Source organism: Otolemur garnettii, unplaced genomic scaffold, assembly GCF_000181295.1.
Source record: "Otolemur garnettii isolate 467f Iridium unplaced genomic scaffold, OtoGar3 scaffold00004, whole genome shotgun sequence".
Classification (NCBI taxonomy): Eukaryota; Metazoa; Chordata; class Mammalia; order Primates; family Galagidae; genus Otolemur; species Otolemur garnettii.
In genome coordinates, this window is record NW_003852399.1 from 16,186,706 (window position 1) to 16,202,230 (window position 15,525).

The window sequence follows — 15,525 nt, forward strand, 5'->3', positions numbered from 1 at the left end:
TTTTCATAGTCCATTAAATATTGTAAGTGTTTAGTTAATGGTTACTAGTCATTATTATGGGCAATACCTTTAAAAATATTTTTTAATTATCTAGATAATAAGTGAATGGCCAGACATGGTAGCTCACTCTGTAATCCTAACACTCTGGGAGGCCAAGGCAGGTGGATAGACTGAGCTCACGTGTTTGAGACCACCCTGAGCAAGAGCAAGACTCAGTCTGTAAAAAAATAGCTGGGCATTGTGGCCGGCACCAGTAGCCCCAGCTAGTCAGGAGACTAAAGCAAGAGAATCACTTGAGCCCAAGAGTTTGAGTTGCTGTGAGCTCTGACGCCATGGCACTCTACCGAGGACAACAAAATGAAACTCTGTCTCAAAAAAGAAAAGAAAAGAAAAGAAGTGAATGTACCAAGTAATCCATTTTCTCAATTTCTAGCAGCAGCCAATTCAAATTCTCTCACTTTAATAGGATATCTCTAATGGTCTCTGGTCAGTGTAGAATTAAATCTATAACAAAATAAGTAACCTTGAAATTCCTTGGAATTTCCTGGAAAGCTAGAACCCAAGTTCAAGAGATGACTGATGTCCCCTCAGTTTTTCTGTCCTTTTTTTTTTTTTTGTAGGATGAGGATGTCTTTAAAAATGTTGCCCTGTGATGTCCCCCTCCACATGTCATCCTTAAATGTCTGTGAATTTTACCAAGTAAAGAGCCCTTAAGGCAGTGAAACTTTGGGAGTTACAGGGCTCCTGGGCTGTACCTGCAGAAAAGGTGGGGTGGGGTAGGAGAAAGGTGGGGCACAGGTAAGAGAAAGGTGAGGCACAGGTAGGAGAAAGGTGGGGTGGGGGTAGGAGAAAGGGGGGGCGCAGGTAGGAGTCAGCATGCAGAGTGGAGATAAAGAATTCAGCAAAAGCAAGAACTTGCGTCTGTACTTAATGCTAAGTTGTTTGTCAAAGTCTTACAAATAGAGAGAAATAGAGCTCCTCTATTTGAACAAGGAGTTATGGGGACCGGGAACCATATATATATAGCAATTTTCTCCCCTCTGAAGGCGGCCTCCAAGCAGACTACTCACTTACAGTAACTTCATAAAATTAACTCTCACCAAAAACTAGATGATAAAACAATTTTGAACGTTGAGTTCATCTTATTTCAGTCTCTGGGCCTTCCACAGAGTCACATTTTTTTCCATAAATATTTGACCTTAAAAATAAGATGGGGGTTGGAGTGTAGTACATTGTTTTAAAGTTACTTTAGTGACACATCAGGCAAATGAAATAATATGGACTTTGGGTTTGAATTTGAGCAAATTAAAAAAGATTCTTTGGATGAAATCAAGGAAATGAGAATAAAAAATGGCTGTTAGATGAAACAAAGAAATTGTTGTTAATTTTGTTAGATCTGGCAATTACATTATGGTTAATTTTTTAAACTCCTTTTCTGTTAGAGATAAATATTGAAGTGTTTATGGAAAACTGCTTTAACATTTTCCAAGGATAGGGAGGGAAACATGAATTAAGATTGCAAAATGTTGCTAAGTGCTTAACTGGGGTGATGGGTTCATGGGTGTTTAATTCATTATTCTGTGTATTTGATATATGTTGGAAATTTTCCATAATAAAAAAATCTCACTAATTTAAATTATAGTCCCTATAAGAATATTTTCCTGACCTAAATCTGTCTGACCCAGTTGGGATTTGGCAGCCATTTTCAACCAAATGTGTAGAAAAATAATCTTAGAGACACTTAAAGAAACATACTTATCCAAATTGAAAGCGAGTTCAGAATAAAAGTGTTAATAAAATACTCTAACACTTTAAACTTCTTATTTTGCGTTCCTGTCTTGATTCTTTTAAACATGCAATGGAATTGCTTATTATGTTTTTCTTGATTTCATTGCTTTTAAACACCAAATTAATTCTCAGCTGCTGGGAAATGTTACAACTGCCAAATTGCAGATAAGCTGCTGGATTGCAGCTGAATAGATATTCGCTTCTAGAATTAAAGAAAATTGGACTATATTTGCTATAAGATAGTTTCTGCAGTGTCTATACATCTAAAATATGTCAAATAGGCAGTTTTGAAATTTTGACAGTAGGCAAATTGGCAAAATACTGAGAGATGACCAGCTTTAGGGAAGCCTGGAACCTCGTCTATGGATTGACAGGACTATCACAGGAGAAATTGCTAACAGGAAGATCAGTTAGGACTCCATCTACCTTTTGAGTTCAAAGCAGACCTAGATTCCAAGAGCTACTACATTACTGAAATAACTGGATACCATAGTCAGATCCATGGATTTTTTAATAACGTATTTATGTCCTAATTATTATAAAGTAACAATACATGTTAAGATATTGGTATCTATATTTTCAGGGCTGGAAATGATTTGATTATCCTTACTGAGTTGCTAACCTATCACTTCTAGATTTTGTGCTGTAGAGCAGGATGCCCCCAGCATCCGTGCTGGGGTGTGGCTTTCAGATTTTACAATGCTGTATTAGTATAAAGCACCTGGTTGTGAACTAGTACTTTACTACTCTGTACTGTAATAATAATAGTGAGCGTATAAAATTCAACTGATATGTACAAAATAGAAAAGTTTCCAAACAATTGATAAAAGTCTTGTTTATTATTACAACTGAGTATCCCTTATTTAAGAAGCTTGGGACTAGAGGTGTTTCAGATTTCATATTTTTTCAAATTTTTGATATTTGCATATATATATATAATGAGTCACACACATATCTTGAAGGTACTTTTTTTTTTTTTTTAAGACAGAGTCTCACCATGCCACCCTCAGTAAGTACTGTGGCATCAGCGCTCACAGCAACCTCAAACTCTTGGGCTTAAGTGATGCTCTTTCCTCAGCCTCCCAAGTAGCTGGGAGTACAGGCGCCTGCCACATGCCTGGCTATTTTTTGGTTGTAGTTGTCATTGTTGTTTGGCAGGTCCAGGCTGAGTTCAAACCCGCCAGCTGTGGTGTATGTGGCTGGTGCTCTAGCTGCTAAGCTACAGGCATCAAGCCTTGAAGGTACTTTTATACCTTTTATTAATACATGCTGACTATCATAGGACTTCAGTTCTGAAATTCTCCATTTATGACATCATGTCAGCACTCAAATTTTGGATTTTGAAACATTTTGAATTTTGCGTTTTCAGATTAAGGATATTAAACTTATGTATAAATTAATGCAACTTCTCCACTAACTTTTCAGATTTTACAATGCTATATTAGTATAAAGCACCTACTTGTGAATTAGTACTTTACTACTATTCGTACTTTACTACACTAGTACTAGGTGGCATTTTAAAAATAAATATCACGTTGATTCATCTGGTACTGATTTAAAAAGTTCTGTCTTTCTGATGCTTGTGAGAGTAAATTTTCATAATACTAAAGTTTTATTTATATTTTTCCATAAAATTGAAGTTTTAATTGAATACTTTGTAATCATCTTTAAAAGAGAAAGCCTATAAAATCATCAGATATCCAAGTGGAATCATGATCCTAGAATGCAACCTCTTAATGATTTATACAGTAAGTTCTCTCACAGGTCAAGGTTTGCCATACAGACAGCAAAGACATCTGCATTGTGTATGTTACTCATTTAAAGGGAGGCCGTGGTTGGGCACGGTAGCTCATGCCTGTAATCCTAGTGCTTTAGTAGGTTGAGACAGGAGGATTGTTTGAGGCTAAGAACTTAATGCCAGCCTAAGCAACAGAGAGAGATCCTGAATCTACAAAAAATAACAAGTTAGCTGGGCATGATGGAGCATGCCTGTTGTATCAGCTACTTGAGAGACTGAGGCAGGAGAATCACTTGAGCCCAAGAGTTTGAGCTTTCAATGAACTATGACTGATCATGCCACTGCACTTTAGCCTGGGTCACAGAGTAAGACCTACTTCTAAAAAATAAATAAAAGGGAAATCTTATTAGATTCCTGAAAATTTCTAAAAATTTGTCTCAAAATATTCACATGAGATGAAAGTGTAAGGCAAAATTCATGCCAAACTATCCAAACCTTTTGATAGCTTGTGTCACCAATAGTAATTTTTTATGCTTTCTCACATAATCAAGTACAGTTCTAAACACATCTCGGATCCGAACCTTCTTTATTTCTGTTCTGTTAGTAGTGTGGGTGCACACGTGCATTTTCATCTGTGCTGTGTTGGTGAATAAAATGCAAGCAAAGCAGAACAAAGGTGATTTCTTACAAAATTTTTAACAGAGTGATAAACCAGCTGAGTTCCTAATATAGTCATGAAAATAAACCCTAGCCTACAATAGAATGTGTGGATTTTGCAAAAGGATTAACAGACACATCTTAAATCAAGCTGAGATCTAATAGGAATGTAAAACTTTTTTTTTTTTTTTTTTTTTTTTTTTTTTTTGCCAAGACTCCTTTCTGTGCGGAACTATTTCTTTTTGATGGGGTTTCACTGACCTTGCAATCAAGGGCCTTAGGGTGGAGGGAGTAAACAGACACAGAAGTAGAATGGTCTTTCACCTAGCTCCCTTTTTCTTAGCTCAAATGAGAAGCTGATAATTATATTTTTCTCTTCTAGCCAAAAGGATAGATAGAATGTGAAAATGAGTAGACAGACCATTACATAGACATATTGAAGTTGGAACACAAATTAACCTTGATTATAATAGCTGGAATACTCATCTAATCCTATCAGTTTTCTCATTTGTTCTAGATATGCACGTGTAGAGAACAGATGATGAGAGAGGATATGCTAACATCAAAGGTCAACTAAACGTTGCCTAACAGGAAATGTTCAGATGGAGTTTGTAGAATATATATGTCAAAGCCAAGTTGCTAGTAATGGTAACCAATGTGTATTACACAGTTCAAAGTATTTTACAAGTATCAACTTACGTGATATTCACATCAACCAACACCTAGGAGATTAGGTATGTTTGTTATTTCTGTTCTACAGATGAGGAAACCAAAGCATGGAAAGGTAAAGTAACTTTCCCACATGGTGCATCCTGGATTCAGTCCTAGAAGGTCTCATTCTAGAGCCTGAATCCCTGACTCTTCAATAGGCAGTTCTAGGAAACACCCTCCTATCACAGGGCACTTCAGACACATGCGTTGCTCATTGGAAGACATTAGTCCCCTTGATTCTTCTAAGGTGCAGATGCTGACAGTCTAGGTTTCTCGCATCTTTTCTCCCATATAGCAAAGACGACTTGTCATTTTCATTCCCTGATGCCATAATTAATACGGCTCTATCCCTCTGACTACATGAACTATCGATTCCCAGAGAGACCTGCTTCTCTCAACCAAATTCCATCCCTTTTACACGAAAACAAGTTTGAATCAGACCACGGACTCTTAGACGTTGTAACTATTCACCACCTGCCACCGAAGTGGCTACATCCGTTCCATTAACCATGGCTCAGTCTGATTATAAATTTTTCCCTTTCCCTACAAGCATGCCATGGGGACACTCTAAGAATTATTCCCTTTTGGAAGAAACTGAGAAAAACAAAATTGAAATCCTCTTTATTTGCATAAATTCAATTTTCATTTTTAATTCAATAACTTCAGTCTTGATCACTGAATTATAGTAATTATGTCCATATTTGTTTTATTATCCTCATTTAAAGTTAATTAATTGCTAAATCAGTGAACCTCCATACAATGTACCAGCTAGTTATTTCAATGCCACAAAAATTAAATGTGACTTCTTAACGTTTCTGGTTTGCTTAGGCAATGTTTTAAAAAATATGTATCTATTCACTTGTTAATGAAGGAAAAAGCAGCCTTTATTCAGTATTACCAAGGTAGGCCTGGAAAAAACTGTGAAGAGGTTTGCAGTAGGGCTACGAGAAATACTGAGCTCAATTTGCAATACAAAAAGGAGAAGAGGAATTTATAGCCAAGGAGTAGAGTAGAAGTGTGATTCTGGCTACAGCAACCTACCAGGACTCTTATAGGCAAGCCAGGGTGATGAGACATCACCTAGGCCAACAATCCCCACATATTTTGGCCCCAGAGACCAGTTTCTTGAAAGAGAGTTTTTCCATGGGGTGGGATGGAGCAGGGTGATTTTGATATGAATCTGCAAGTGATTGATTTATTATAATCTCTGTGCAGTAAAACCCCTCTGCTAATGACAGTCTGCATTGGCAGTCACCTCCCAGCACTAGGTCACCACCTCAGTGGCATTAGAGGCTTGTAAGAATGCACAACCCAGCTCCCTCGCTTGCACAGTGTTCAGTAGGGTTCCCCGTTGGGAATCTGATGCTGCCACTGGTCCGCCAGGAGGCAGAGCTCAGGCCGTGATGTGATGTGAGCAAAGGGGAGCAGCTGCCAATACAGATGCAGCTTTGCTTGCTCTCCTGCCACTCCCCTCCCGCCCTGCAGCCTGGGTCCTCGCAGGTCCCGTCCATAGACCAGTATTTGGGACCACAGACCTGACTGAGGAGACAGCAGGGGTTGAGCAGGTGGTCAGTTATAGGGGATTTTGGTTAAACTCATTTCACCGATTGTTGCTAAAAATGGACAGTACAAAAACAGACGCAGAAGTGAAAAGTCAAGGCCTAGATAGGCAGAGCCTTCAGAGAGGTGTTATTAAACTTTGGCCAAGGAGAGACTCTTTTCTAGCAATGGCAGAATATTCTAACAATATTCCAGAGTATTGTTTAGTAGAGAAGAGAACTTGAACTTCCTGTTTTGCAGTTCATGTTCTGAGCAAGCGCACATCTCCATGAGCACTAACCCACCTTGGTGCAGGGTTACGCTCACGGCATCTCTTACTCTGTTCTCCAGAATGAGGCTTTTAGGGCAACTTTCAGTGTGTCCTGAGCATTCTAACAGTTTAGCTTCACTAATGCTCCGGAGTTTCTGTGCCATCCCAGGTACTTTCTTCCTTTATTAATGTACATTTGTATTAATTGCTAAATTTGGCAGAGTGGACAAAACCTCAGGAGTTCAGTGAATGTGACCAAAGGAAAATGGATTTAACAAAGTTTGTTATAGAATAGGAACAAATGATCCCTGAAACAGTTAAATGGAAACTTATGCCACGAAAACCTTCTCAGTCAATGGAACCTTGCCTCTCTATCTTGATTGGGTATGATACTAAAAGACTAGATGTCAAATAAACCTTGCTTTCTCTGGGAAGAAGGCTAGATAGATACATAGTTTCCAACTCTCCTCTGAGTTTGTTTACTCATGGAAAGGCAAATGAACGAGGATAAACTTTTAAAATTGCTATAAACATTCTAGCAATATTATTTATTGGAGGTTTCCTCTAACTGATTGAAGTAGACTTTGTAAGTGAGTTTTTAAAAGCTAAACTTTTAGGTGTAGATTTAAAAAAACTATATAATCTGAGACTCCTGCAGGTGTTTGTAGAGGATTTGCTTTGAAGAATGGATTTAAATTGTTAGTATAGCAATAATCTGCATGGAAATGTATACAAAGTGTCCTGTTGTTTAGCAATTAATTTGATTGGCTAATTTAACATATATCTTTTACCTCCTCAATGAATAGAAATAGAGGTATTGAGATCCGAGTGCAAGGACACTGGGTATATTCATGACAAACTCCAGAATTTAACCAAATTCCTGGTACATCATAGAATAGAATCAACTAACATTGGCAGAATTAATAAATTCTATTGTAAAGTAAAATGTATGAAAAATAAGATCACAAGCAGTCTCAGACATGAAAAATAGATGATTTCCATAGCATTTATAGGAACATTTTACATATTTATTTTAATGTTATTTATTTACTATTCTTACTTTTTCTAGATTGCTATTATATATTTAAAATTATAAATCTGATCTGACTTTTTTTAATGAAAGGGTGAAAAACATTATCTTTATCATCTATTATGCTTCAGGAAGATTAAAAAAAATCCCTTAAACTGATGTTTCCCTCACAAAACAGCTTAATGTGTAAAGTTGACTCCAATAGCGTGAGAACAAAATATTTTTGATATCTACATGCATAGCTCCAGAGAAAGGAAAGAAATCTGAAGCTGAGATGCAACTTTACCTCTTTATCGCTGCTTGGAAACTAAGAAACAGACAAGAGAGCTTGCCATTCTAAAAGGCATAATAAGCCCAGATTTCAGGGATTGATTGTAGTTCTAGAAATAAAGGGATGATCTAGGCATTAGGTTGAGACATGAGCATCTAGATCAATATTAAAAGATATTTGTTTAAAAGAGGGCATAATTATAATTATCATACAAATATGAGCTATACATGTATCAGAATTTTAATATAACTATCAATTAAATAATGAGAAACCCAGTAGCATGTTATAGTGGTTCAAAAGAAAATTCAAATAACCAAATAATAAATGGTCAATAGATAAATTAGAAAGATGGATAGATAAATAGATACCAGGAATGCTAAAATGAATTTATAAATAGATGTAGAATAGTTCTGTTCCCTGAACAATAATCCCTCGCGTTACATCACAGGTCCCCAAAACACAAGTGACCCAGATTTGCTGGGCAACTTGTTTGCCATAAAACAACTACCAATGATCTCTTGCTCCACTTTAAAATCTCCGACAAATTTTCCCTGCCTCTGTTTCAGCAAGACAAAGGGTGCCTCTAGCTATTCAGAATGTTCTGGAAGCAGAAGACCTACTGCTATCAGAACTTAAAAAAAATTACTAAGTAAATTAAGACATTTACAGACAGATTGGTAAAGTAACCTGAGGGTTACCATTTAATTATTAAGACTTTTAACTGAAAAGGGGAAATCTGGTTCAGGATGACAACATATTAGTTCATGAGACAAAAGTTAATACTATAGCGAATAGGAAATCAGACCACTATGCACGTGTTCATGATTCTTCATGCTACACAATAATTTATTAAACATGTACTTTAAAATCTGTCTTTAATATGATGGTTTACTATCCTCCCGGAGTAACTTTTTCTAATGAAAGCTATTTTTAATTTAAAATTTCGATTGCCCATATGAATGCACAGTTAGATGGCCGTTAAAGAAAAGCAGCTTGTTCACTGCTTAATAAGGCAAGATTCAGCCTTGTGCTCCTGCACCTCTGACCCTTCTCCACTCTCCCAGTCAAGTTAATAACTACAACAAATTGCACTGCAAAACTCAAAAGAGTGTGCCTATAGTATTTTTAACTTAACACAATGCTAAAATATTGTGTTAATGGCTGCATTATCAATAGTTATCAGGTATCGTTTCAACATGTTCAATTTAGAGATGACAGGAAGGTCTGGGTAATACTTCAAAAGAGACTAAAAGACAAGAAAAAAAGAGAAAGCTTTGGGTTTACTTTTTTTTGTCTTACAAAAAGCTTTCGGATAACTGTGTATTTTGGTTGTTTTACTACATAGATGTAAATAAAGGTAGTGGTGTTCTTGAAAATTGGGCGTGTTTTCTAATGAAATACTTAAGATATTTAGGCAGAAAGAGTAAAAGATTGTTGAATTTCAATTTCAATTTTTCATAATGACCTCTTACAAAGATTAAAGAATGAATTACCTGCCAAGAGTCTATTGTTCAGGGTACTCTGTGTAGCAAAGTTCTCTGATTAAATTGATTTTTTTCTTTTTTTTTTTTTTGCTACTTAGCAAGACAATGGCACTCTGCATTATAAAAGGAACTTTTTATTTATTTGTTTGTTTGTTTATTTATCTTTTCATTATCTAGTATAGGAATAAATAGAAACTTTTAAAGACACAATTCAAAGTAGATCAGCCAAGCACCAATCTAATCGAATGTAATAACAGAAAACAAAACCCTTTCTAATTTTTTTTTATTATTATAAAAATAGCTTAGGTATGGTGGAGCAAATTTGGGATTTTTTAAAAATGTCTGTATTCAAGTTTTTTCATATGACTTGTACATCATTAAAATAATTTACTACATGTATCTGGTTTTGCTGGAAACAATTTTGTTGTCAATATTTTAAGGAGGTTTATTGACAAATCTTAGAACTGCAATGTTCAGAAATTGTTTGCAATAATGATACTGTATGAACTAGTGTGTTCATTTTCATTTACTCCACAAAGAACTGGACTGAGATCACCAGCTTATTTTCATGGGCCAAAACATAGAAGTGTAGGTTTGTTTGTAGTAATTTATGTATGCCTTCTGTCATTAGCAAAACTCAGCACATTCCAACTGAACTAACTAGTCTGTTTTTATAGGAACCAACAGAGGATGTCCACACCTTGAACTCAGGTGTGACATGTGAATCAGAAGTTTAAATACATATGTAGTCGTGCAATTATATAATTTAAAGCAATGTCATTTTGAATTTGTAAAAGTAATTTTGCGTTTACAATATTATTTTTTCAATTTACTCACTTAAACTCCAGAATATTTCTATCCAATAAAATATTTTGAGGATAATGGTTGTCACTTATTTCCTTAAAAAAAAATAACACTAAACAAGCTGATTTTTGCTCTGGAACAAGTTCTTTCTCTGAAGTTATAGTTTTGGTAGATTCTTTATATAAGTAGATTGTATGATTAAGGAATAAGTAAAAAAAATGTAGTGAAAAAGGCACTGATAAAGCTCTCTTGCTAAGTACTTCAGAAGTGTCATCACCATAAAAAGTAATCATTTTATAATGTTTTGTAATAACTCAATTGCTAAGGAGTCATAAATAATATTTCTTTCCTTTGGCAGAAGATTAGCTAAAAAGTTCAGGAATCATTTTAAACTTATGATGTGAACTAAATGCTGTATCTGAAGAATATCTTTCTGATATTTTTCTAATGAAACTATTACTCATAATGGAATATTTTTAAGACAAGCTAAAAGCAAATCCCCTGAATTGAAATTTTGTTTATCTCATCTAAAAGAGGAGAAAAAATTAGAAAAAGAGAAGAGAGTCACAAAGTGAAAAGAATGAAACTACCATCGGGAAAATCCAATGTAGTTACTATAAAGTATTAATCATCAACCTTAAGCTTTCTATCTAAATTAATTGCTACACCCATTTATTTTTTAAAAAATAGTTTGCTTAAAATTATATCACTTTGAGGTCATGGTCACTTCTCTTATGACCCAAATATATGTGTCAAGAATATCAACCAATTGGCACCTTTCCTTTTTTAAATGGTAGGAAAAAAAATCACTATTATATTGTAATACTTTGTTCTCTCTCTCCTCCTCTTTCTATTTTTTTTTTTGTTTGTTTTTTGTTTTCGTTTTTGGATGGTTGGTGATTGGTTTGCTTCTCCTGGCTCCTGTTGATCAGTGGTGTTTGGCCAGTTTGTATTTTTCCAGACATCACTCCACGATGTTGTTGAGGTGTTTGATGGGCCAACTCAGCAATCTTCTCTGTTATCCTCCCTCTCAGGATCCCATTCAGGTATCCTTTAATAGAACTGCCATGCATCAGATATTGATTATAGACTGACTTTGATTAGTATTGTAGTGAAGGTCGAGTTTTATGTCACCATATTAAAAATAAAGTAAACTGGAAATAGTCATTTTTTTTCTTTTTTAAAAAAATAGAAACACAATTCACAGTAAATCAGAAGGTTAAAAAATATAAACAACTATTTTCTGAGATGGTAATCAAGTAAATATAATACTGAATCACATAGACTGTGGTGTTTAATGTAATATAACATATTTAAGGATTCTTTGAAGACGAAGGCCATATGTATCAAAATATAATTAAAGCCTTCTGGTAAAAAGGTTGCAATGGAGACTGAACCCAAAGAAAGTATATTGTTAGCAGTAGGATATTTTAAAGTAATTTAGTAGAACATAGATTGACATTTTCAAATGACAGTGTAAGATAATATGATTTGTTAGGTTTACTGAATGAAAATTATTTATGATATCTTAGTGTTTGTTTTGTTGAGTAGGAGAATCACTTCCACTGAGTTCAGGTAATCAGATCACAATTCGATTTACTTCAGTTGGACCAATAACAGCTAAGGGATTTCACTTTGTTTATCAAGGTAAGTGACCCTGTAGTCTAGAAACACACTAAGGAATGATATAAATTTTCATGCTATATTCAGAGTTATTTGATGATGAGATCCTCTAACCATATTGGAGAGACGAAAGGTTTTTTAAAGTAGTTTTACCCTGTCCCCTCCCTCCTCACTTCGATATTATCACTTTGACCAAAGTAAAAAAAAAAGACCTGTTACTTCCATCATCATTCTCAATTTAAATGTCTGCTTTTCCTTCCTTCCAACATATTGTTTTCAAAACATCTGGGGTTTTTTTCGGACAATTCTTCACTCTCTGCATTTTTATTTTCTCATAGTCTGGCACTCTAAGTTAAAAATGTACAAGTTTTTCTGCTGATGTACTCAGGCATGCCAAGGAAATCATTACTTCATTCCAAAATTATAGTTTTCATTCTCTCAAAAGAATTGAAACTTTCCTCACATTGATTAGGGATTTTGTACAATTGGAAGTTTGTTCACATTGTTTTTTTCTCACCTTTTATAGATGATTTTCCATGTTGTTTTTTAAACTAAATCAAGAAGCATCATTTAAATATTTTCTTTGAATTATGTCTAATCACGTAGCAGCTCTTAAATACATTTTCAGCTTTATTTCTAAGAAATTTCTTAACATTCGTGATGTGATATTCTTATCAACTTTCTTATCCCATTTGTCAGTTGAATAATATACTATACTGTTTTACTTTTAGTAGTACTTACCCCCATAAATAATATGTGGTATTGTGAATTTTAAAAGGCACTATCACGATGTAGTTATATTTACTCAAGTCACATAAAGGAGATTAATCTATTTGGAATTCATCATATCTTTTTTTTGGGCTATTGTCAATCTCTTTAATCACATTTGTTATGTGTTTTAAAAAGAAAAAACATCCTGTTATCATTCTATTTTCCTAAATTAAAAAATAAAAAGGCACAATCAAAGTACATACCTGTAAATCTAATAGCAATTGCAAATTTCATGTCATATGATTATTAAAGTAAAAACTTTTATTGTTGTTAATCTGTCTGACTTATATTCTGCTAGCCTGACTGTGGTTATCTTCATCAATAACAAACATGTATTGCAAATTACGTTTTGTAAACATGTTATGAAATTAATCGTGTTGTGTTTAATTTTTTTAAATGTGTTTTAATTAAGAAACAAATACTGAAAAAAATTGTGAAATCATTTCATGAAATCTGACATATACTTTTTAACTTGTTATTCCAACTGTAATAAGAAAAAAAACTTCCAATTTTTTAATCTCATAAATTATAATATCCAAATGTACTTTGCTACATTAACTTAAGAATTTGATAAAACAAAATATAGACAGAAAAGCATAGTTAGTGTTGTTTAAATGATCAAACCTAAAACTTTTGTAGTAAAATGTCTGGATGGCCAATATTGATTTGAATGTGTAGTTTATTCTGTACAAAATTTTAAACTTTTTGAAATGCATTCAAATTGTTAGTTCAAGTTCTAACAAAAAGTGAAGACTTCTTTGTATTTTGTTTAAATATTTACATTTTGGAATCTGTTTTTGTCTACCAAATATGAAATTAAAATAAGTAATTATTTCTACACAGCTGTTCCTAGAACAAGTTCTACACAATGCAGTTCTGTGCCTGAACCAAGATTTGGAAGAAGAATTGGCAATGAATTTGCAGTTGGTTCATTGGTTCTTTTTGAATGTAATCCAGGATATATTCTTTATGGATCCATAGCAATTAGGTGTGATACAGTGCCCAATTCATTAGCCCAGTGGAATGATTCCTTACCTACCTGTATTGGTGAGTATATAAATTTATATTGTCTGTGATTGTACATATTTTATGTAAAAATTAGTTACCTTACATCTTTCAATTTTTTTAATTAGAGCATCTTATTATACACTAATTTTATATAATTATTAGATATTCTATATTTAATTATAAAAATTATGAAATTATAAAAATTATGAAAATCAAGTGGAAGTTTGTAATTGTCTTGATGATAAAATGGTGAAAAAACTTAAGTTTGCTTAGCTGAATACATCCTAATTTATTAATTCATACAGATGTCATCAAAAGAATTAGAAAATATGTGTTAGTTAATTCTAATTTTTCTTTTATTCTATTAGTTTATATATATATATAAAATAAGAGATTTTCTGTCTTTGACAAATATAGGTTGTAACATTTTGAATAACTAGAACGCATGATGTTAGCCCCTAATCTCATTGTTTCAAAGTATCTTTTTGCAATCCTATGTCTAATTTTCATCGGAAATAGACTATATGCTATCCAAAGTTACGGGTCTTTAGTAGTTTAGAATCTTACCTCATTTCAGGATAATCACAATGACTCTGGTTCTTATGGTGTTCCCTACACATAGACAATATTAAAAAGTGTGGAACTCTCTCTCTTCTTTATTCCAAGGCAATATCTAGAAATTATTACTTTATAAAATTATATAGTATTACATTCAAAGACTTAGCCTCAGGGTAAGAAATATTTCTAATGTGTCGGGTTCCTTCTCATTGAAGTTATATTGGTCTGTAATTTGAATAAGTTTCTTATTCTTATTTTGCATAATTCACAGGGCACTTTTTCTTACAACAAATATTTTAATTCTTCCCACTACAACAAATGGAATATGAACTATTCTTTCATTATTCTATTATTTGTTGAAAGATCACCTACAAATAAATAACTTATAATACTGGAGATTGTTAAGTGATGCTTCAATTTTCTTCTATTTTGGCTAAATAACCTTAATTTCTGACACATGTCTCTCACTTACATAATCCTGTTTTGTGTCAGTGCTGTTGTCTGAATGTGTGTGCCTCCCATACCCCCCAACCCCCGCAATTCTTATGATGAAACCTAATCCCCCATGTTGTGGCACTAAGATGTGGCCTTTGGGAGATGATTAGATTTTGAGGGCTCCACTTCTATGAATGAGATTATTGACCTGATAAAAGAGACCCAAGGGTTCTTGTTCAGCCTTCTATTGTGTGAGGAAACATTAAGTGATCCTTCACAAGACATCAGATCTTTCAACACCTCAATCTTAAACTTCCCAATGTCTAGAACCATCAGAAATACATTTCTGTTGTTTATAAATTACTCACTCTATGATACTTTGTTGTAGTGACCTAAAGAGTCTAAGACAGCTCCATTCCATGCTAAGCAATTTAAATACATATTTAATTTAATTCTCAAGCAAACCTATGGAGAAGTTACTCTCACAACTCACAGATAAATTGTCTTAGGAAGGTGAAATCCTTCTTTCTAGGGTGGCATAGCGTAGTATGAGAAGAAGTGGAGGCAGGATTTAAAATAAGTTTTTCTAACTTCAAACCCAAACTAATTGATAAAGTACCTCTTTTCTTTATGTTCCAATTTATAAGCTATTTCTTTCATGGTTACGTTTCTACATGCAACTTATCATGTGAAATTTCTGACCCTATTAAAATAAATTTTTGACAATTAACAAGTGTAGGAAATAAATCAATTGGACTTGCTGTTCCTCCTGTTTTGTGCATAAATCTAGAGTTAATAGAACACAAATCTTTCCCTTGGGTAATCATACTCTCGTAA

General features: G+C 33.9%; 1 protein-coding gene across 2 annotated transcripts in view; it reads left to right on the forward strand.

Moving 5' to 3' along the window:
• CSMD3 (CUB and Sushi multiple domains 3) overlaps nt 1-15,525 on the forward strand; it is a 1,080,374-nt gene that overhangs the window by 906,830 nt on the left and 158,019 nt on the right. For both annotated transcript variants that reach the window (XM_003782396.2, XM_003782397.2), the window contains 3 exons: nt 11,226-11,339; nt 11,845-11,940; nt 13,531-13,734. In XM_003782396.2, coding sequence (XP_003782444.1) covers nt 11,226-11,339; nt 11,845-11,940; nt 13,531-13,734 — 414 coding nt within the window. The remainder of the gene's footprint in view (nt 1-11,225; nt 11,340-11,844; nt 11,941-13,530; nt 13,735-15,525) is intronic.